We start from the raw sequence: 25,269 nt of genomic DNA on the forward strand, positions 1-25,269 counted from the left end.
GATAATGTAGCAATATTACTTTATTACACTATTTTTTTCCAGCTGGTCCATCTTCAAGTTTAGCCTAGGGACAACATTTTCAAATAGACAGGCTTCAAGAAATAACTGAAATCACACTTTACCATTAATATAGCACCACAAAATAGTATTAGATAATGGTAGGAGGTCCTTGAAGTTTTACTGGAGGTGTAGGCAAGTAAAGGTAATCTATATACCAGCTGTGGCTGCACTACTTTTTCCCCCCCAGTTGCTGCTCTGCCCTCTGGAGTAAGGAAGTGGGAGGTTTTGTATCAGCCATAAAGAGCCGAGTTTACTGGGGATGTAAAGAATCTGAAAAAAACTGTTTGTAGACGGTATAATGGGACCTACTACCACAGCCGGAGTTGGTGGTGGGGTTCAATGAGTAAATACCTGTTGGCTGGGTAACTCACAAAACTCAAGCCATGCACAACTTCAAAAAAACAAGAAGTGTTCCATGGGCTCACTCTCCCTGCAATAAAAAGGCTTAGGGTGAGGTCAGGAACAAGGTTAATCAAGTGACAGGCATGACTGGTTCAGACTAAAATGGACTAGACAGCAACAAAAACTGATCCTGAGGCAATGAACATCACCACACTGTTAGGAAAAGAGTAGGATTCTGTATGGAAAATTGAAAAGCGATTTAGCTGGTCTTACCTCTACACAATCTCACTCCGTTTGTTGCTTGTCATGCAACAAGGGCTTGCACACATCAGATGAGGATTGAATGATCACTCCAAGTTTGCAGTTACTGGCAAACTCTGCCAGCCGGAGCCCTTTGACATCAGCATTAGCAGGAGTGGACCTAGCACAAAAAGCTGTGAAGGAAAACAGAACACTAACCCTTGCTACGTGGATACTTTGTCAGACACTTTGCAAACCATAGGATTACATAGGCTGACATTCAGTCTTGTGAACTCACTTATGCCAGAGTGTGTGGAATAGTGTTCAATGTTTTTGCCAGATCAAGATAAGAAGTGTGCACTGATTTACTGTTAAACAGTACTGCAGCCATGGATTCATACGTAAGTACTAGGTTAGCCGCCCTTGCGGAACACTTTAATCCTAGCCAATTTCCCTTTTTGTACTTAAAATAACCTGCCCCATTTGAATATTGATTGGTCTTATCCCTCCATGATCTATAATTATTTATTACCCTCTAATGAGAATAACTGGGACCATATCACTCCATATATAATTTGAGGGGAGGACCCATGCATGATATCCAGCAGTAGTACAAGGGGCAGTCCTGGGGTAAATTTTCTGTTTCCCATCCATAGATCTAAGTTGACCTTGAATACGGACAGTGCTGAACTTTGTTTTATGCGGACGGACAGTCTGTTCCACAGCAGTAGTATCCTCTGAAAGACTATTCTGCTGATGTTGCATAAGACATCTAGATCCCTAGAGTGAGTATTTCTGATGCCATCTGACTAGCTGATGTGCAGTATATCCAGGCACAGAACACCTATTAGCAGTCTGCAGGATACATAGTATAGTGACAGGTAATTGAATCAGACCATGTAGGGCACATTGTTTAGACCTCATATCATTTTAATAAGGTATCGCTGCGGGCATTCCAACTGTTGCATACATCTGGACAGATACATGCCAAAGGGGGATTATATTCATTGACTGGTCTAATGAGGGCCGAGTACAGGGGACAATGACATCCCTAGATCTAGACACAATCCCTTTAGCTGTGCAATACAGAAGTCCTTTTTTACAACAATAGATACATGTTGGTCAAAAGTTAGGTCACTGTCTACATAAGTTCCCAAATGGCTAATGGTCCTGGAGCCTTTACAAGCCTAGCCCAAAGAAAATTGCCAGGCAACGTGCCACCCAATGTTAGTTCACAGTGCCCCTATCCAGTAGGTTAACTGGAATGATCCCTGGAGTGAACTTTCTGTTACCCATCTACTCAAGATTTCTCTTGGAGAGGGCCGGCGGGCAATCTTTGGGAGATGAACCTGTCTCTGCAGCAAGTTCTGTTAATTGTGGTAATGAAGTTGTGATCTCTGGAGCATGTGGCGCGGGAGGACTTGGATTTCTTTAGGTGTAGCATTTCAAGTAGGGCTGGGTCGGACATGGCTTTGTAAGTCTAGCAGAGATCTCCTCTAAGTAGATGATAAAAGACTGAGAACAGCTGAAGTTTCTTGAGTCTGTCCATGTAGGACATGTGTTTAAGGCCTAGGATCCTTTTTGTGAGGTACTTTTGTGGCCTCTCCAGCTGTTGTAGGTGTCTGGTTAGGTACATGCCAAACGGGGCATATTATATGATTGGTCTAATGAGGGATGAGTAGAGATGGATGACGACCTCTTTTTTCCTAGATGTAAAACCTTTTGGTTATAAGATGTGCCACGTAGAAGGACTTTCTGACCACAATGGCAATGTGGTGGTCGAAGGTGAGGTGGCTGTCAACCTGGGTGCCCAGATCGCTTATGGCCCCCTCACAGTGTTCAGTGGGCTTCCATCAATGTGGTAATTTGTGGGAACTGAGTTTTTTCCAAAGGGGAAGAGAACGCATTTTTTGCCGTTAAGCTTCAGGCCATGGTTCCAACACCAGTCACATATCTCTGAGAGGCCCTTTTGTAGGATGTCTGCATCACTTGGGGAGTTGATAAAGACTCCTATATTGCAGTCATCGGCTAACTTGGTCAGACAGAGTTCTTCTGTGTTGGCCTGGACTTCTGAGAAGTAGATGCCAAACAGGAGAGGGCCCAGGACCAAGCCCTGTGGGACTCCACTCGTGACTGGTCGACAGTCTGACTTGGAATCCGCAACTTTCACTCTGTGGGTCCTGTGAGCCAATTTGCAACCCACCTAGTGATGTAAGGATCAAGGCCTAGTTTGGCGAGTTTATCAATGATACCTGAATGGGGAATGGTATCAAAGGCCTTGACAAGGTCAGGATAGGCTGTATGCACTGCCTTACCCTCATTCACAGCCTTGGTGACTGCCTCGAAGAAGTCAACCAAGTTCAGCAGGCAAGATCTCCCCTTGACAAAGCCAAACTGTGTGGGTCAAGAGTTTGGAGATTGCCTATATCTTTGTTAAACAGGTCCAGGATGATGCGCTCCATAGCTTTGCATGCATCTTTGTTAAGCAAGTCCAGGAAGATGCGCTTCATAGCTTTGCATACATCTTTGTTAAGCAGGTACAGGAAGATGCGCTTCATAGTTTTGCATACCAGACTTGTCAGGCTAATGAGGCAATAGTTCCCAGGGTCTGTATCTGGTTCCTCCTTTATGGAGTAGGATGACTCTAGCAGTGTGCCATTCGGTAGGGACAGAGCCTGAGTTAAGGCTGTGATTGAACAGGGCTCATGTAGGACGCAACCAGGGATATTATCAGGTCCCATGGAAGCTGTATTCTTGGCTTTGGACAATGCAGCTTTTACATGTGCCACAGAAATGGTGAGCACCAGGCTTTCTTCTGGTATTGTGACAGGGCCCTTGGGGAGGGGGGTAAAGCTGGCAGTGAAACTGTCAGCCAGTATGTTGGTTATATCTGTTGGCACAGTATAGGAGGTGCCATTATGCAATAACTCAGAGCAAATCTGGGTATTGCCTTTGAGGTTTTTGATATAGCTATAGAAGGCTTTGTGGTTGTTTTTGGTGTCAGCCTCAATTCTGCCTTCATAGCTGGCTTTAGAGGATTTGATAAGGGATCTCAGCTTTTTATTGAGACCGACAACGGAGGTTTTCCAGTCTTGTGACTTCATTTTTTTCTGCAACAGTTTCTTCCTTCTGCTGGAGTTTATAGATGGCTGGGGACCACCAGATTGGCTTCCTTTTTTTGGAGGAGAACGTCTTAGTTCTACATGGTATGGCAAGGTCCATGCATTTGTGTACATGCTCGTACAGTGCACTCGTGTATGATTCGCCAGTCATGCAGCTATTTTCCATTGCCATGGGTGCCGAGAAGTTAGCCACCTCTGTTTTAGCAGCCCAAACCTGGCTTTAGAGAGGTTTTTCAGGGTTGTTACATGGAGATTTCCACGGTGATCACTTTGTGGTCAGGTTTAACCAGGAAGGAATTGACTATAGGTGTGGAGCAATGGTCTCCCATGTTGGTGATAACCAGGTCGAGGATGCTGCTTCCTCTAGTTGGGGTCAGAATGAGCTGGTCCAGGGCACTGGAATTGATAATTTCCAGAAAGCAGTGGGCCTGTACATTGGTACTTGAATAATTTCCCAGTTGATGGAAGGGTAGTTGAAGTCACCCAGTATGAGAGTTCTGGGTTGGACCTTGACAGACGCCAGGGTGTTTAGGAACTTGGGAGTAAAAGTCTAGGGTCATGTTTGGGGTTCTGTAGCAGGCTATGAGTTGTATCACCATCTTACCCAGTATTAGTTGTCCCTGAAGTATCTCGGATGCATTATGCTGGGCGCGTGTATCCTTTAGGAATATGGAGACACCACTGCCTTTGGAGCTTCCGGACATAATCTGGGGCCAAAAGGTATGGAATGAGTTGTAGCCTGGGAGCACAGGGGTGCTTTCTGCCTCTTGAAACTAGGTCTCTGTTACAGCACAGATGTCAACGTTCTCCATTTTAAGGATAGCTTCGAGTGAATGCATCTTGAGATTTAGACTTCTAGCAATGAGCAGCATGACCTTCAGATTGCATTTGTTTGTAGCTGTTATGGTGGAATTTTGGTCTTTGGAACACTGCCTAATAAAGGCACTATAGGGGTGGCAAGAGCCTTAGCCAGTACCTGGAATCTCAGGGGTGACAGATGCAGGCCATCTCTGGCAAAGCATCATGGTCTGTCGACCATGCCGTCCCAGGCAGACAGATAATGGATCCCCTTAGAATGACACCAGAAACTTAGCCAATTGTTGAAGTCAATCATTTTCTGCTCATACTGCGGTATCATTCTGGGTGATGGTAGAATACTGCTCAGGGCTAGGGTGATACCTGCCTGGGCCACATAATCAGAGTTCCATCACATCTCTTTTTATGTAGTCCAGGGAGGTACAGTCTCAGGTCATTCACACCCACATGGACAATGAATGAATCATATTTGTACTTGTTGTGGAGTGACTCGAGTGCATGTGTTATGTGGCGGATCCTGGTACATGATAAGACAACTGACTGTCACCTTCCTGTTCAACCTAGTGAGTGGGACATCAGTGTGCCTCACAACTGAGTCTCCTATGACTGCCCAATGTACTAAAGTGTTTTGCCTTAAGGGCTTGGGTTGAGAGGCACACTTTGGTGGTGAGCTGTGTGTCCTGGGGTTGGTGGCGTGTTGTGGTGGTAGTGTGCGTTTCTGTTGTTTGGGGAAATTTTTATTGAGAGCCTCCACAAAGGTGGGTGTATGGTTTGTTTTTCTATGTGTGAGTTGTGATGGTTGGTGTTTTGAAGGGCTGTATGTTCTATGTAGAGAGTAGGTGTTGACCTTCTCCTCTTGACCAGCTAGCCCGGTCTTGGTTAGAGCAGTGCAGTTTGGTGATATAAGTGCATCTCTCACAGGTATGAGTGTTGGGAGGCAAGAGGAGAGGGCTGTCTGTGTACATTAGACAGCTGCCACACTGTCTTAGAATGCCCAAGTGCATCAGGTTAGCAGGTGAAAGCACAGTGTCAATATGGTAGTTCCCTGAGGTAGAACACTTCCCAAAGGATACAATAATGCATTTTTTGGCATTTAGTTTCACCCCATGATTGCAGCAGTTGGAGACATAGGCCTTTATGCAGGAATTCAGGTGGGAAAAAAGGTTTGTGGTACAAACAACTGCTTTGATGACAGTGTCCAGAAGGGAGACAGAACTTTTAAAATCTTGATGTGATTTGAATTTGGCCTTATACATCCTTGAAGTCCCTAGTTGCAATAGCAGTAGATTTGGGTTCTAAAGGAAAATAGGACAACAAGGTCATCAAATTTAGGTTCAGTGGTGTGTATTAAACTAACAACCACTAGGGCCCTTATAAACCTAGCCAAACAACCCAAATGTGATTTATATATGGGATTATTTAATCACTGCCTCTGTCCATGAGAGACATAAGTGCCAGACCAGGGGTGAATTTCCAAGATGCACTTAAAAAGAGATAGGGTTGAACTCTGCTTCACATGGATAGGATGCCTGTTCCACAGAATGGGAATCCTCTCAGAAACATATCTCTCTCTCTCCAACATGTCCCGTTTATGTTACAAACAAAATTTAAGTCTTTTAATCTATTAGTTCTGATTATGCTTGTTTTGCACATGTGCAAAAGGGTAATCAAAACAGGGTCCATGAATGCCTTGTATGCCAAGCAAAGATCTCAAAAGTCTGTATGATACTGAGTAGAGACAGGGCTTTGCGATCAGTACAGAACATTGTTTACTCCCTGTATTCTTTTTTTAAGGAACGCTTGTGGACAATCCAGTTGCTGCATGTGACTGGTCACGTACATAAAGAAGAGGCATTATACTCTACGATGGGTCTAGGAGGGCTGAGTACAGTGGTACGATTACCTCTCTAGACCTAGATGTCAAGTCTTTGTTTAAGTTGAGCAATATAGGATTTTCTTACTATCCTGGACACATTTTGGCTGAAGGCTAGGTTACTATCTGCATGAGTTCCCAGATCCCTGTCTACCGAATCAACTTTTAAGGGTATTTTATTGATGACATAATTACCTGGGTGGTCGACTTCCCAAAAGGTACTATAACGCATTTCTGGGAGACTGAGTTGTAAGTCATGGCTTTGGTGCCAAGGGTCTGTGTTAGACCTTCCTGTAGGGTGTTCTCATCTTGGGGGGGGGGGGGTTCAATGGCTGCTCCCAGTTTGCCAATATCTGTGAACTTTGTTAGACAGCAGCCTTTGACATTGGCTTTGATATCCGAGAAGCAGATGCCAAAGAAGGGTGGGGGCAGCACACAGCCCTGAGGGGACTCCACTGGTGACAGGCCACTTTGTGGAGGTGGCCTCACCAATTCTAACCTCCTGGGTCAGTGAGCCAGCTCACTATCCAGCATGTTATAAAAGGGGTTTACTCCCAGTTCTGCAAGTCTGTTGACAATGCCCAAGTGGCACATTTATAAAATGATTTAGCCAGATCTAGGTAGGCATTATGCACCATTTCCCTTCATCCAATGCCTTCGTGACCTTTTCAAAAAATGTTCACCACACTGAAGGGTGACCTATAGTTGGCTAGGAAATAGTAGGGGATTTTGTCTACAGTGATCTACACATGGAGAAATTCCAGCACATCATCCTATTTTACCACTCTACAGGTATGCTTGTTATTGATGTATAATGAGACACCTCCACCTTTAGTCAGTCTGTCTAGCAACTGGTCTAAAAGTGTGGAAGAGACTAAAACCTTGCACTGCATTATACTGTCTGCCTCCTTAAACCATGTCTGAGTAACTGCACTGATATCTATATTCTCAACTGTGAGGAGGGCTTGGAGGAAGATTAAGTTGAGCTGATTTTGCTATGTTGGCAGGTTTGTCATTTTGGCATTGCCTGAAAAAGGCATTATGGGGGTAGATAAAGTTTTAGCCAGTATTCGAAAGCCTAGAGGGGAAGGGTGTAGATCAACCCTGGCAAAGCATGTTAACCATGTCCCCCACCAGCTAACAAATACTGAATCCTTAGAATTACTCCACAAATTCAAGCAATTGTTGAAATCAAATCATGTTTTGCACATATTGTGACATCATCCTCAAAATACACGAAAGACATAACGGCCACTATGTAAATGAATTTATGCGCATGTATATGACTGAGGGAAAACAGATTTAAGCAACACACTTACTAGGCAAAGTAAGATCTGTAGTAATTTTACAGAATTTAAAATTTACACTTTTAAAAAGAGTTTTAAAGGATCCCAGGGGTGGTTTGTGGGAACAGAGGTTAGAAAAACAGAACCTAGAATGGCAGGTTAGGTAGGGAACTAATACATTTCCAAGCATCAATGGCACAATCTCAATAACAAGTTTAGTATCTACTAAAAGTGCCAATGTTGGGTAAAGGCCAACTTTTTTTATTAGGATTGAATCTTCATTGCTGTTTTTTGTTTTGTTTTCAAATATAAAATGTTTTTGTCAATGAGGTGTCACGTGAGGGTTTCAAACTAATTTGATTGGTCCACAGTAGCTTTTTACAAGTCAGATGGGTACAGTAGGGTCATTCAGATTCTGAAGTAGTCTTTGTGCAGATGAAAGCACTTCATATAACTGAACAGGAGCTGCAGGTCTTTGCATCTCCTTGTTTTTGTGGTGGTCAATGAGTCTGTGGAGTAAATGTTGGACTGTGATTCATGAGTGAACTGGTGGAGTTTTTATAACCTCAAGGGATGGTGGGACAAGCACAAACCCCTATAAACATTACTCTGGGTAGTTAAATGAACTAAGGCCACTCTGCCTGCATACTTTGAAGCAGTATGGTGAAGGTGCAAAATTTTATCAACTCTCCCACATGCAAACCTTAAAATCCTGTTAGTCATTTGTGTTCCAAGATCTTCCCTGTAAAATTAACTAAAGAGCAGTCAGTTATCATATGTCATGAGCTTTTCATTAAGATGCTACAAGGCAAGATAGTCTAGGGCCATTTCCAACTTCTCAGACTTGTGTGAACAGAGTGCTAACCAGTAACTGAATGGCTAGCCTGCCAGGACGTAGCAAGCTGCCATTTATCTGAGGCAGATCAGCTCGGATATGCATGTAAAAGGGGATGGTCAGGTCTGGACAGGATATGTCAAAAGGGTTAGGGAGAAGCAAGCAACCTGGGGAGGTAATGAAAATGCCAGGAACAAAACAACTCTATCTTTTCAATTCCTACCTCAGTAGCTTTCAAGTGTTTGACTTCCATGGGTGGTATTGTTAAATAAGACTAGGGGGGTTTGTTACTGTTCTCAGAAAAAAAACTTGCAAACCTGATGCTAGAGCTGTTATTGTTAGACTACTAGTCAAGTTATTTCTTTAGTAATCACAAAGTTTATATATATATATATATATATATATATATACACATACATACATACATACATACATACACATACACACACACACACACACACACACACACACGTATAGTGGACAAAAACAAAAACACAAGATGGTGGACAAAAACAAAAACACAAGACTGTGACTTTAGTTTTAGGTGTTTCACTTCATCTACAGTTTTAACAGGCCTATCGGAAGGAACTGTAGACAGGCCTGAGGCTTTGTGTTGGAAGGGGATGACTACAAAGGTTTTCAAAGAAACATAAATAACAAAATTAAAACTTAAGTAAAACAAACTTCATAATTCAAGTAAGGTTTGTTTTTTTTTTTAGGCAAAGATTGCTAGGCCAGACCCAAAGCTTGGGAATTTTAGTGGTAGGCCTAGGTTACAAGAAGCAGGAGGATTAGTACCAAAGGTTAAGATCATTCCCACAGAGTTTAGATATTAGGTGTGTGTGTAGATATATGCACACGCGTACACACACATTATATATTTTTTTTTTTTTTTTTTATATACATACATACACATATATTTAAAAAAAAAAAAAAACTTCACTAAGACCTGGTGAGGGTACAAGCATACAACAGTGTGAGTGAGTAGGCCTGGTTTAGGGGCAGTAAGCAAATGCCTGAGCTAGTAAGTTGAGGCCTGTGGTGGTTGAGCATTCAAGACTGGTGTGAGATTTTCCCTGCCCAGTACTCATAAGACTGGGTTGAGATTTTCTAATCATTAGAGATATTAAATTACATTAAAATATAATGATATTAAAAAAAAGAGTCATTGAGCTAAACGGGCAAGTACAGTCTAAGTGAGAATAAAGACTAATCAATACGCAAAATTATTTTTGTGTTTGTTTACACTCTCAAACTGAGCTGCACATTCAAGTGTAAGTGCGGGCCATGTTAAGCCTTAAAGGGAAGTACTAGTGGGAGGATTAACATCGGCAAACAATGGGGGGGGGGGGCACGCCAACTGCAGGATTCTTCAGTAGTTAATACCCAACCTGTAAACAGCATGCCATCTGACCCACAAGCAGGACTGAACAGGCTTTCAGGTTTTAGAAGGAAGAAGCAGAGGGAAAGATAATGATGGTTGCATAATCAAAAGATGTTTTCAGGATGAGGAGGTATCAAAAAATGAGTTGCAGGCTAGTGATTGTGGGTGCTTGTCAAAGCCAGCTGTAATTGTCAATCATATGGGGCCGGAGAAAAAAAGAGGAATGCAGAGGGCTTGGTCCTACTAGTTCACAGGCAAGTCCAGGACAAAGCAAAAAAATTACCAGCCAAGGGGGCAAATTTTGCACCAGATTGGGTCGCTATTAACTCAGCTTAAGGAGAGCCCAGAAAGTTAAAAAGACAGAACCATAAGGAGAAGATAACACAATCACAAGATAAAGGGGAAACAGTGGGTTCAGACCAGGAGAGGTACCATGGTGCAGTTACAATAGATTTGAGTTAGAAAGTTAAGCAGCAAATCACTAAAGGGGAATTATGTGGATATATTTTCTCTCTTGAATAGAGAGAAAGAAGATGGACAGCAAGGCTGACTATACAGTAGAAAAAAAGAAGAAAAGTGATCAGATAGACATGGGAAAATTAAATGGGTATTCAATATATGTTAAAAGTTTGGGAGAGAGAAGTCTTAACAAGGCAAACTCTGGGAATCTTGAGGCAATGTTACAACTGCCTCATGTACACAGACAACCCTCTCCTCCTCCCAACAAATTCCAACACATTTGAGAGATGCAACCGTATAGCCAAACTGGAGGCTAAGCTCTCTCAACTCAGTACTGGCGTAACCAGTCAGGAGGAGAAGGAAACCACACTCACTACAATTCCAGTCTCACATAGACCTACCACGGCAGCAAACCAAACACATAAACACACAAAAACATACTCTGAGGCTCTAAATAAAAATCTGCCTAAGCAACAGAGACCTCCAAAGCAGACACCCAAGCAACCGCTACCCCAAAACAAAACACGTGCAACACATAGCTCACAAAGCCAGTGTGCCGAACAGTCACAGCCCTTAAAGCTAAACAACACACCTGATACACTTGTAATAGGTGACTATCGTCAGGCACACTGACGTTCCGCTCATCAGGCTGAACAAGGAGAAGGTCACGGTGAGCTGCCTGTCGGGCGCTAGGATCCGCCACATAACACAAGCACTCAGGTCACTCCAAGGCAAGTACAAATATGACTCAGTCATTGTCCATGCTGGTGTGAATGACCTGAGACGTAGCTCCCTGGACTACATGAAAAGAGACATAGAGGAGCTCTCTGAGCATGTAGCTCAGGCCGGTATGACCCTGACCTTGAGTAGCATCTTACCCTCACCAAGAATGATGCCACAATATGAAGACAAGATGATCAATTTCAACAATTGGCTTAAGTATTGGTGTCATTCAAAGGGGATCCAATGCCTGTCAGCCTGGGATGACATGCTCGACAAGCCACGATGCTTCGCTAGGGACGGATTGCACCTGTCACCCCTGGGCTTTCGGATATTGGCAAAGGCTCTTGCTACCCCCATAGTGCCTTTTTTAGGCAAGGCTCAAAAGACAAACCCACCTCCATAGATATCACAAGGGATAAAAAACTAAGAGTAATGCTACTCAACGCCAGAAGTCTAAACCTCAAGATGCACGCACTCGAAACTCTCCTTAGCATGGAGAACATCGATATCTGTGCAGTAACAGAAACCTAGTTCAAAGCTCCGAGAGCTCCCCAGCACTACCAGGTTATACCTCATACCATGCTTTTCGGCCCCAAAACTTGGACCGAACCACAAAAGGAGGGGGGAGTATCAATATTCGTCAAAGATACCCACACCTCCAGGTTGGTGACACAGCATGAAGCATCAAAGACTATCCATGTGCAACTAACAGTGGGTAAAACTGCCTTCCAGTTTATAGCCTGCTACAGACCACCCTCCCAAACCCCGGAACCCCACTCGGCCTTCTTGAGGACACTGGAAAATATGAAGGTCTCTCCAAACAACATTATATTGGGCGACTTCAACTACCCAAACGTAGACTGGGAGCATTACTCTAGCTCCAACATCCTAGCCCAAAGGTTCCTAGAATTTATAAACTCAAATGCTATGAAACAACTTGTTACCACTCCCACAAGTTACCACTGTTGCACACAAGAGCAGCGTGTTAAACAGAAATATAAATTTTTGGGGCTCATCTAATTTCCTCTTCCAATTTTCCCACTGGCAAGACCAGACAGGAGGAGAAAGGTAACCACAATACATACCCAGTCACACATGTACACCATCACAACTTCAATCATCACACATACTCACAAATTTACCAAAACAGCAGAGGCCACCAAAGCAGACACACCCAACAAACTACCACAACACATACCAAATAACCACACAGTCACACACACAACAGTCACAGCAGTAAGTCAAAGCCCTTTAAAACAAAAAACACTTGCACACTTGTCATTGGTGATTCCAAGACCAGACACACTGACGCCCCGGGCCACCCGAGGTCACAGTAAAGAGAAGTCAAGGGATGACATGCTGGACAAGCACGCTTGTTTCTCGCAGGGGACGGTTTTGCACCTGTCCTGGGCTTCTATTGGCAAAGGCAGGCCACCCCACCCCCCATTTTTAGTTTTAGGCAAAATTCTAAACCTACCACCCTACCCTACCAAAAAGAAAAAAAAAAAAAAAAAAAATGCTAATCATGCCCAGAAGTCTCAATCTCAAGATGCACCTGGGCCGACTCTTATTCTTCTTCATAGATGTCTGTGCTGTGTGTGACAGAAACCAGAAAAATAACCCAGCACTGAGCACCCCACACCTAACAGGTTTCACTCATATCTCGCCCCGGCCCCAAAACAACAACACAAAGAGAAAGGGGTGTCCCAGGGGGTAAAGGACACCCACACCTCAGGGTTGGTGGCAACATGATGCATCGGAGACCATCCAGGTGCATAACCATAGGCAAGACTGCTCTCTGCAATTTGTAGTACAGTTACAGGTCTCTCACTCTCAGGAACCCTACATGGCCTTCCTGGAAAACATTGAGGATAAATGTATTCCAAACACCATCATACTAGGTGACTTTAACTACCCTAATATAGACTGGGAACACTACTCAAGCCCGAAACACTCTCTAACCCAAGATTCCTGGGTTCAAACTCATGGAACAACCAGTCACCATCCCAACTAGTCACCAGAGACAAAGAGGAAAATCTCATCATCATCATCAATCGAACATGGGATCAAGTATATTCAGCACGGAGAAATATGATCCACACTGTTGAACCATCTCAATAAACCCATCCCGCGGTCCTCATCCAAAGAAAACAGGAAAACAAAAAACATTTCACAAAAACTAATTTCAAATGTGGTTCACTTCTAAATTCTAGTGTAGTCCTCTTTAAAATGCAGTGGTAAAAGTGATAGCTTATTACTCAAACAAATAGAATCCTTACAAAAAAATGCCTTCTACCAGCACCTACAGGACTAAAACAAAACTAACATCCCAGGTGCAGCTAAGACTCTCTGTGGACCCCAGCCGTCCAGCCATAAACAAGCTCTCGCCAACAAACTCTACAGCTTAAAAGGAGAAGAGCAAACACCTTTGATCATCAAGGCAAATTTTGAGAGAAAAAAAGCCAAGGACTCTAGAGAATCATAAACCTAGGAGGAAACTCCCATATATGCTCAGAATTAGTTCAATGATGTGAAAATTACTGAAAATGAGGAATTAAACCCAGTTAGGACACAGCTGTTTATCTAGCCCGCCCATTAGCTTGACAAGCCTTATCTGCAGCCATGGAGAGGATCATAATGAACTCATAAATAAAGACATAGGGAACTTGCAGACTTTGGATCCAACTCAGTTTGTTTTTTGCAGGCAGAGGCAGATCCTGCCTCTTAAACTTGGTTGACTTTTTTTCACCAGGGCAAAGGCGGGATGAGGAAAAAGGCAGTCCATACAGCCTACCTCGACCTGGCAAAGGCCTTCATATCATACCCCACTCAGGTAAGGCATCATCAAAAAACTCAGTAAAGAGATACAAAACCCATACAAGTGACAGGCTACTGGCTATCAGACAGAACCCACAGGCTGGGAGCTCCAAAGCCTGTCACAAGTCATGTCCACAGGGCATGGTCAAGTGGCCAGGCTCAGTCCTCTACTCACTGCTCGCATCATCACATAGGAGGCACAAGCAACACAGGAGGGTTATGGTTGATGGAAGGTTATGGCTGCACTGCTGACTGAGATGATAGTCGAAAAACACATCAGATACAGAGAGAAGAGCTCCAGAAGGGTCTCACAGAAATGGATATAACTGCCCTGAGCCATGGCCCCAAAAAAAACCCCCAAAAATGCTTAGTCATACTAACAAGGAAAAACAAGGCTACCTAGGGTAGGGCATCCACGATTGAGTACAATGCCCCTGCTCGAATGTATCTGACCAGACACTATTCAGTCTCATACCGCTTGCTCAGAGAGTGACCTGTGCCCTGACATATAGGCCATGTCAAAACCAGATTTGATGAAATATGTTCACCTCAAAAAATCTAGATCACAAGGGCGGAGACTTAAACCTTGACACGGTTATATAATAGAACGGCTGGAGGACACAGATTCATCAAGAGAGAGACTTCTGTGGAAAACAAAAAACACATGTGAGATGACAGAGCATCTGGTCTCTTGTCTAAGAGAAGAGGGGAAAACATACTGGACCTGATCATCACCAACATGGGGACTCTATGCTCCAGACCAGAAGTGTATCCCTCACTGGTAAGATCAGACCATAAACTAATCTCACTGGATATTCACATCCTGACCCCACCCCTGCCCAGAAAACCACAGAGAAAACTTCTAAAGCAAATTTCACACTCCTCAAAACTGAGGTGGAATCCTTCAAAGTCCCCGGGCCTGTGGAAAATACGGCCCAGACCACAGAATCCTTTATAAACGCATTCTATGAACACCTTCAGGAATGCATGGATCATGCAATCCCAAATAAAACCAAGACCCAATCCTCCAAAGGCAGACGTCCTGTCTGGTGGACCCCAGCCATAAACAAACTATACAATAGAAGGAGAAAGCTACTACATGATAGAGCAAAATCCCAAAAAGGGAAGGCATCTCTGATCAGTATTAGCAAAAAACTATGGGCACTCATAAAAACGTCTAAGGCCAGCTTCGAGAGAGAAATTGCACAGGACACTAAGGATAATCACAAGGCTTTCTTTAGTTATGTTAGGAACCTGGGTGGGATTTCCCAGATATGCTCAGAATTAGTCCAAAATGACAAAAAATACACCAAACCCACAGACATTGCCAACATCCTAGCTGACAGGTTCAGCGCAAACTCTCCCCCCACCCCACCCCACCCCACCAAAAGGGCAAATATATATCCCAGCAGAGTGCTGCCCCCCTGACATCTCAGATGCTCAGGTAAGAGCCGCCCTCTCCAAAGCAAAAAACACAGCATCAATGGGACCAGACGGTGTCCTGGCTGCCCTACATGAACTCCAAGAAGAGCTAAACCCAAACATAAAACTACTGTTCAATCTCAGCCTTACTACAGGATATGTACCCAAAGAGTGTCGTACAGCAACAGTGGTCCCTCTCCACAAAGGTAGTGCCTCAACGGATCCTGGAAACTATCGCCCCATAAGCCTGACTAGCTTGGTCTGCAAAGCTATGGAAAGGATCATCATGGACCTCATAAATAAAGATATCGGGGACCTACAGACACTGGATCCTACCCAGTTCGGCTTTGTTAAGGGCAGATCCTGCCTCTTAAACCTGGTCGATTTCTTTGAAACAGTCACCAAGGCCACTGACGAGGGGAAGGTGGTCCACACAGCCTACCTGGACCTCGCAAAAGCCTTCGATACAATACCCCACTCAGGCATTATAGATAAGCTCACTAGCTTAAATATAAACCCCTATGTCACTAGATGGGTTGCAAACTGGCTCAAGGACAGAACCCACATGGTTAGAATTGCTGGAGCCATGTCAGACTCCAAACCAGTTACAAGTGGCATCCCACAAGGCTCAGTCCTGGGACTTCTCTTGTTCGGTATATATTTCTCGGAGGTACAGGCCAACATGGAAGGACTGTGGCTGACCAAATTCGCAGATGACTGCAAACTGGGAGCCATAATAGACTCTCCAGCCGACACAAGCATCCTCCAAAAAGGCCTCATAGAATCAGACAACTGGTGCCAGCGCCATGGCCTCAAGCTAAACGCCAAAAAGTGTATAGTCATCCCCTTTGGCAAAAACAAAGTGCCCACAAATTACCACATAGGTGGTAATCCATTAAGTACAGAAAAAGTAATTAGGGACCTGGGGACCCAAGTTGATAGCAATCTCTCATTTGACAACCACGTGGCCAAAGTGGTTAGAAAAACATTTTGTATAGCCCACCTAATCATGAAGGGATTCACATCTAGATCAGGGGAGGTCATCGTGCCTCCCTCATCAGGCCCATAATTGAGTACAATGCCCCTTTTGGGATGTACCTTACCAGACACCTGCAGCAACTGGAAAGACCCCAAAAGTACCTCACCAAGAGGATCAAAGGGCTCAAACAGATGCCATATGCTGCCCGGTTAAAGAAACTCCAGCTCTACTCAGTGGCATACTGCCTGCTCAGAGGCGATCTGTGCCTTACGTATAAAGCCATGTCCAACCCGGAATTAATGGACATTGTGCACCTCAGAAAATCCAAATCCCATCGAGCTACGCGCTCGAGAGACTTGAACCTCAGCACTGAAATAAATAGGACATGCTGGAGGGACAGATTCATAACCCAGAGGCTCCCTTCACTCTGGAATAAAATCCCAGTCCAGGTTAGGCAGAGTCCCTCATTGACTCTCTTCAAGAGGAATCTTGATGAGTGGATGGGAGATCGTAGGGTTACTCCGGGTATCACTTCTGCGTCACTGATAGACAGAGGCACAGTATACTAACCTTGAAAAAGGGCACAGCAAAATTCATTTAAAATGTGTGGCAAAAGCCAAAACACACTCTGGCTAGGCTTATAAATGCCCTAGGGCAGAGAGCCTATATGAACCTATGGACACATTTCAGCAGGATGACCACTATGTGTTTTGCACAAGGGTGCCGAAAGCTATGTTATATAGCAGACTATCTGAGAGTGACACAGATATACCCTGAAAGGCCATGGTCCTGGAGGGACCTGGGTTTGCTGTGTCGGTTGGAGACTACTCAGGGCTCTGTAATGACAGATTGTGGGGTTCTAGTCAACCAGATTGGGACATATTTTAATAGATATGGGGTAGCTTGGCATACGGGGATGACAGAAAATCAACCTTTTAGGATGGAATTGGGAGCCGAGAGGCATTTTCAATACAACATTGACCAGTGATGAAATCTTTTGCAATGCAAATATCGGAATCCTTTGCAATGCAAATTTCATCACCAATGCATGACATGTGGAAAGCTGAATTACCTGGCCAAGGAAAGTTTTAATTTCTCAGGCCCTCAGAACAGAAATTCCCATTTGTCCCAGACATTCAAAGGGTACACAGGACCCTCTTCCAATGCCAGTAAGAAGGAACATTTTAATTAAGTGGCTTAAAGCTTATTCAGATAGGAAGGCAGCTGCCTTGTTAGAAGAGGGGTATACCACAGAGTGTAGGGTTCTGGCAAAAGCAAGGGGCAGATCATTAAGAATCTGAAATCAGTGAGGGAACATCCAAAGATCATAAAGACCAAATAAAACAAGAATTAGAAGTGGGTAAATTGGCACACCCTTTTTGTCACCCACCCCAAAGGGCATTCAAGGTTTCACCCCACATGAATTTCAGCTCATTCGTCACTTGTCACACCCGAAGGAACAGTCTGTGAATGATTACGTAAACGGAGAAGGAACTTTGGTACAGTATGCTTCATTTGATGAAAAGGTTAGAAAAGTAAGGAAAAGGAGAAGCAGCCCATACAGCAAAAGCAGACAGAGTCTGCCTTTAAGCTTTTACCCATTGCCCTAGATACCAAAGGTGGTTGAGCTCATTTTTCAAGGAATAGTATTTACAGATAAATGTATAACAATGCTGCATGTGCCATGTTTTAAAAGTTTAGTACCTTCTTGCACTGGATGGTGGCATAGAGGGTTGGGGATGACAACACTGTTCATTAATTGAATGATTTCTTATTTGTGGGGAAGTAAGATGCTGGAGAATGCGACTCCCTGCAGACAAGGTGAAACAACTACAGGAGGACATAGGGTTGATGAATTTTGCATGCAAACTAATTCCAGCAGAGTATTTGTTTATGAAGGGTTTGGCTGCCAAGGGGTAAGGATGCACAAAGCCACACCACCAGATTAGGATATCTCAAGAAATTAAGGAGGATTCAGATGTATGGTTTAGGATTCTTACAGATTACAACGGAGTAGCAATATGGTAAGAGCATGATGTTCTTCTATTCACATGCTGCAGTATTCATAACATGAGGGCATCCACCCCCGGCAGACTCATACATCCAGCCAGTACACAAAAGTCTAATCCTACTATGAGGTACATGCGACACCGCACATCAGCTATTGTACATCGGTCATGAAGAGACTTTGGGTATAAAGTGGACGTCAGCACATACTAACCTCAGAACTTTTCTGCCGCTTGTCCAATTGCCTGCTCCAGTCATTGCCAGCCAGATAAGTTGCAAACTTTGGTTCAGATAAGTACCCTGTTGGGTTTTTTCTTTAAATTTTGGCTACTGTTTTGTGCTGTGATTACATGTCAGCTAGGAAGGGCAAGTGTCAGTGTGGAAGACCGGTCCCACATAAGGATTCCCACGATCTCTGCTTGTTTTGCTTAGGCCCAGACAACGACCATACTGCCCGTGATATCTGTATTGCCTTTGTACCCAAAGGGGTTCACAGGCATCCGACTGAAGCGTAGAGAGGGAACCATGACTTGTAATTACTGAAGGCCCATGTAACGTCACCCAAATCATAATTCGGCAGAATGTTCCCATGGACATTGTGGAGTGTAGGCCGATGTCTGGCCCATCTTTCTTCCACCACATGGAAGTGCCTAAAAAGAAAAAAAAAGTCAAAACTAAACGTTTCTCCGGTTCCCCAGGATCAAACACCAGATTGGCAGGCCTTCCCCCAAGGCCTATTCAATGCCTTTATGGCTCTACATAAGACCTCAGCTCCTTCTTTCTCTTCTCCTGCTTTTCTTCCCTCCACTCCCTTAAAGAGAACCTCTGAGGATATTTTTTTCTCTTTTGGTAATACCTCAACAGAAGAGGAATCTAATGGTACAGATACTCCTGGGGAGGATATTTCCCTTGGGGAAACTATTCTGAAGATGAAAGAATTCTTCATATTGGACTCCCCTTCTCCATATTCCCCCTGTCCTCCTGGCTTTCTTAGATGCCTTTACAGCTGTTTCTAAATGCCCAGACTCCCAGCCCCCAGCTCCCAAGCACCCAGACAGATTTTATAAGGTGCCTAAGGACTCTAAATTCCTCCTGAAAGCACCATCTGCACCATCCAGCTACCATATCAGTTTCTGCAGACAATGCATACAAATTGTCTTCTCCCTCAGATAAGGAGGGCAAAGACATGGACAGAATAGAGAAAAAGTATATACCTCTGCTACTTTGGCCTTCACGGCAATTAATTATCAAACCGGTATGGCCAAATATTCCCTAGCACTCTCAACAGATGTAGGAAAGCACCTTTCTGAGCTCCCTGATTCTCCCACTAAGGCTAAGCTTTCCTCCATTCTCAATTCCTCCGCCCAGGTTACAAGGCACTCCAAGTGCAGTTATGATGCCATGGAGGCCTCAGCCAGGGCAGCTGTATCTAGGTCTCTCCTGAGGAGGTATTCACGGCTCAGGCTTCAACCCTTGCCTGATGACATTAAAGCCAAGATAATGGGTGTCCTTCTGGACAACAAAGCCTTGTTTGATAACTCGGCTACAGAACTATTTAAATCTCTCCAAGAAAAGGACAAGGAGCTCCAGGATCTAAAACATAACTTTGTTTCTCCTGTCTCCAGGTTCTACAGGAATTACCCTTCCAAAACCACTTTTGTCAGAAAGCCAGCTAAGCTACCATCTAGCAAAGGTAGCAGGGATTCCAGGAAACAAATCCCTTCAGTCTGCTTCATCTACTCCCACTCATCCACCTCCAGGCATCTAGTCCTTTGTCTCTTCACCTCTCACTTTCTCTACTTGCTGGAAACAGATAACCCATGACACCTGGGTCCTTTCCATCATCCAATAAGGATATTTCATGGTGTGGGAAACTCTTCCCTCCTTCAGGGACATCCCACAACCACCAAAAGAACAATTGGTATTCTTTCCCCAGGTCATATCCAGCCTTCTCTCTCAAGGTACTATTCAGGAAGTCCCGCTCTCTCAAGTGGGAAAAGGGGTTTTACTCCAGGATGTTTCTGCTTCCCAAGAAGGATGGCCCCTGGAGGCCAATTCTAGACCTTTCCCATCTAAATGCCTTTCTGAAAGTCCCTACTTATCGTATGCTGACTTTACCCATCCTTCGCCCACTAATACTTCCACGGGTCTTTATGGTATCATTGGACATCAAAAATGCCTACCTTCATATCCCCATTCACCTCCGGTTCAGGAAATTTCTTTGTTTTTCTGTTGCTTCATCACATTTTCAATACATCTGGTTATTTACATAGCTAAATGTACAAGTTTTTATGTAGGCACGTCTTCTAGGCGCCTGAAAGATAGAATTATTGAACATCGCTCAGATATTCATAGAAGAATTATGGCTAATACCTTAGCAAAACATGTTGTTGATAATAATTCTGAACATGGTTTTACATTCAGAGTTATTGAAGTACTGCATAACAGCTTGAAGAGTGATGATATGCACAACAAATTAGAACTGAAAGAATATGAATGGATAATTAGGTTACAGACAGATGTTACACCAGGAATCAGTGCTACTGTTAGTATAAAAGTAATTTGGTCTTAGATAGATTGTGTTTCTTTAAGTTTAATTGGTTAATTGTTCTGTTTCTATTAGGCTGTGTCTTGTGATTGTTTTAAATGCAATATTTAAGAAGGCTTGAAATTTTAACTTGTTTTTTTAACACTGATGAAGGATTTTATCTGAAAGCTTTGTTATTATTGTGATTAAACACTTCATTATTTGCAGAGCTTGTCTTTTTTTCATGGGCAGTTAAGGTAAAACACATAACTGGCACTGAAAACCCACTGGCAGACTCCCTTTCTCATTTACAGTGGCCCTGTTTCAGGTTGCTGGCTCCAAATGTGAATCCAATCCTGGATTGAGAGCCAGATCAATGACGGACCTTGTGGGCAAAAGAAAGTGGTGGCTAACGTGTAATGCTCTCAGTGGAAGAACAAGGGTAGAGTATAATAAATGTGTGCTTCAATTACTGCACAGCAGACTGCCCTAGGGTTGGGAACCAACATAGCCAGTTCCATTGGATCAAATCAGAGTGTACAGTCTACTAATTATGGAAAAAGGATGGAACTTAGGGTTAACAAAGAGCACTGTCATCCTTGACCTGGATGCATCAGGCTGTAGGGTTGGAGGAGTTGGCAAATTAATTTCAAGTTCAAACTCTGTTGAAAGGTTGTGGAAGGCAAGACTCAAAGATGTGAGACAAAACGTACCCCAGAGGGCCATCAGTACTACAGAAATGTGCTCTACATCTTATGAAGTAGTTTTGCTTATGGCAGCTTTTCTGTTGGCCTTTTACAAGGTCTTCAGATGGTCTGAGATCATGCAACCAAAGAAAAAGAAATGTCAGAGCATGGTGTTACCACTGTTGCATGTACATATGTCAGGAGAAGATATGTGAGTTTATGTGGCTAAATCTAAAACAGATCAGGAAGGGCCGGTGAATACCAGTGATCACCCCAAAAGGTCTAGAAAAGGATTTGATAGCAGGGTTATTAGGATATCAAAACCAGAGGCACATGTAGGCAGGTCCATTCTTTCGTCATCAACAATGGGACCCTCTCACACAGTATCAAGTGAAGGCAGTCTTGGCAGACTCAGAAAAGTAGTGTGGCTTAAATATAGACAGTTATACATTACATTCACTTTGGATAGGGGAAGCATCTCATGCACACAGAACGGAGGTGGATAGTGGACCATTATTTTATCCGGAGGCTTCATCAATAGCTCCTGGGCAGGTTAGACTCATTCCTCCAGCAAAATCAAGAATTTAATTTAGTAAAGACAATGTGGTTTGGGGGTGACAGGCTTGCAATGGCACCAACTTAGTGTGTTTCTGCAGCAAGTACCCAAGAAATGCAACCCCCTTGTAACTACTGTGTTATATTTGGGTGGGAATGACATTTGCCAGCTTTCAGTTAAGGATCTGGTTGGCTTGATAATGTAGGAAGTATATTATACTCATGAGTACTAGCCATAGGCTTTTATATGTTGGTCAGAAATGGTCCGAAAATTAAGTGCACGGCAGTTAGGTCCATCACAGCAGTAGAGAAAATGACGCATAGAGTAAATAATACTTGGGATAAGTTATTAAGGAAACTGAGTGGAATCCACATCTCACTCTAGTATTTGGGTCAGACTGTCAGACATACATGACAAGTATGGGGTTAATTTGTCAGAGAAAGACATGCAAGTCTTTAATGCAGAGTTACAGGTAGGTTTAGCAAGAATGGGCCTGCATTTATGGTGATAGGAGATGTGCTGGGTGGAGAGGAGAAGTAATCCTCCCTTCTGTGCTGGAAGGCAAGAAAGGTAAGGGGGGCCAAGGTATGTGGGGGGGGCTCTCAGGACTCTTTAGCTGGGCCTCCCATACACCAGGCAGCCTCGAGCGACTGTTGCCAGGCGACTACCCAGCCCCACATTGGTTCCTTAGTAGAATGTAAGGCGGCCCTGAGAAATCAAGTGAATTTGTTATGCTGCAGGAAAGATGAACCAGAAGGGACGGATATTAACAGTGCCGTGTGTTGCTCTGTAGTGTTTAAGGCACAGCTATGAGGTAAAGAAATGGCCTCCCCGAAATTCCTGCCTAGCGTACATCTCCAGACACATTTGCTTCAGTTAGGGGTAACTGACAGTAAACACATGGCTGTGGCCATTTAATCCATCTGGTGTCTCTGTGTTTCACTGATTATATAATGGTGTTCAAGTGTTATGCAATTTGTGGAACTGATGATGCAATGAGATATTCATGGTTCAATATAACACCATTCAACATCAGTTACTGGTAAATGAATCTGGTCATACCTCAAGAAATCTGGACAAAGCTTAAAGTTTTGCAGGAACAAAGACCCAGAATCAGGGACAGATTTTAAATACTGCCCTTACAAACTTGGGAAACTGATACAATAAACAAATTTCGATTTAATATGCGTTTTCATAAGAATATGAAGTCTGAAACTCGGAAGTCTCGTTATTTACTGACTTCAATCCACAGTAATGTTCCAGAAAACAACAGTTTTTATGAGGAACAGTGAATAAACAAGTAAAATTTTGGGCATTCTGAGAAAATCTGGACAACTGACTATTAACTTGGTAAACTGTGGCATGATCGTCAAGTTAAGTAAAGGGCAGGAACAGCTGTACCAATCTCGGACAAATAAACAAGTCAGAGATTCATTGTGTGCTAACGTGGGTCAAAGTGCTCTGTTTAGCTTTCAGTTACATCTCAATATCTTTACTCAAGATGCCTGGCCAAAACCAGAAATAATGGGGAGACAAATCTGTAAACATTACTCCAAGCACTTAGCTGACAGATCAACAGGTTTAAGCTTTTTCTGAGCAATAAGAGGTACGAAACTAGTATCTGGCTAATACTACTGACTGACTGTAATCCTCTGAATAGTTTACCATAAAATCAAAAATTCTATCAGAGCAGGATACAAATAGGAGGCAAAAACCAAGACAGTTGAGAGGCATAGTTTCATTTAATACCACATCGCCAACCGTTTACTATAAAATTACTAATCCACTCTACCACTGACACTATTAAGAGTTCACCCCTTTTTTTTACAAGTCAAACACCATCAACCGAATGATGTACTCTTTCGACATCGCCCTTACAACCACTACAAAACCAACACTTCGATGTACGTGCAACCTCAAATAGACGTGATACCGTCCCCAGTACATTTGAAACTACGTGTACAAACGGAAACACCTGAACCATGGGTAAACAAAGCAACGGCCCAAACTCCAGGACTGTATGAAATACAGTTTGGATTGGGTTCATTTATCTACCAAGTGACTCTGTATAGCATTATTTTCTTTTTTTTAACGAGTAGGTACGGATGAGTACCCATACTTATACAAGGATACAATTATGCTGATAATTAAAGCTCAGGTCACTTTTACAAGGATACAATTATGCTAATTAAAGCCCAGGTCACTTTAATAATTTAAACATAAATGTGCATGAAGTACGCAAATAAGCGCATGAAATATAACTCACGCATTTTAAAGTACGATTAATTTACTTCAATGGCTACACACTGGAACTCACCGCTGTCGTTAACAAACTAACAGCACAAGTTAAAGATAATAAATACACAATGATTGCTACTGCTGACATAATAAGAAAGCACTCCGTAGAAAGAACATATGTGTTCATAAAATACTTACTACATGAGGGGCCTGCTGTTGCGGGACACTGTGCGAGGTTCTTCGGGGAAAACACACCATAGGCACTGCTACCACTACTACTTAGAACACCCGCTTGCCTGGTAAGTGTCGCTCGGTAAATTAACAAATATGGTAAAACACTAGCGAGGCGGCTAATAGATGCTGCCATGGCTCCCAAAACAATAAACTTACAAGGGTCAATGGTAAGCGCGCAGCTTAGATGTCACCTCTGTTTAGGAGGAAGCCGGCGTCACGCCTCTTACAGCAAGGTCACAACGCTGTGAGAAACAGGACTAACTTCCCGTACGACGATGTACTGTGATACAGTTTTAGCTCAGACGGGTGCAAAAATTTCTACATTAAAATGAAACTAGAGCTGGTTTGGGATGAAAAGAACAAAATGGTACAGCAGTAGACACTGCTTAAAACATGTTTTAAGTGTGGGTAGTATACACAAATAACATACAATTTTGAAAGACAAGTAATTTGAGTGGTTGGATGAAATGACACTGTCTTACAGTCGATTTGCAGCATTAAGCAGGCAGTGACTACCGGCAATCGTTTCAGGTTTATTAAAAAAAAAGTTAAATAAACTTTGATGTAAGAGCACCCAACGAAATGCAAGAAGCCTGCTTCGCCCACTATACGCATTTGGAGTCCTTTCCAGCACACCCGATACCGCAATTAATCCTACATTAA

At 43.3% G+C, this 25,269-nt stretch overlaps 1 protein-coding gene across 1 annotated transcript in view; it reads right to left on the reverse strand.

The window, feature by feature from the left end:
• Positions 1–24,855, reverse strand: part of TSTD3 (thiosulfate sulfurtransferase like domain containing 3) — a 392,152-nt gene extending 367,297 nt beyond the window's left edge. The window contains exon 1 of the mRNA XM_044065092.1: positions 24,571–24,855. Coding sequence (XP_043921027.1) covers positions 24,571–24,739 — 169 coding nt within the window. The 5' untranslated portion in view covers positions 24,740–24,855. The remainder of the gene's footprint in view (positions 1–24,570) is intronic.
• Positions 24,856–25,269: the final 414 nt, after the last annotated feature.

Source organism: Protopterus annectens, chromosome 1.part0, assembly GCF_019279795.1.
Source record: "Protopterus annectens isolate FY-2018-M chromosome 1.part0, PAN1.0, whole genome shotgun sequence".
NCBI lineage: Eukaryota > Metazoa > Chordata > Ceratodontiformes > Protopteridae > Protopterus > Protopterus annectens.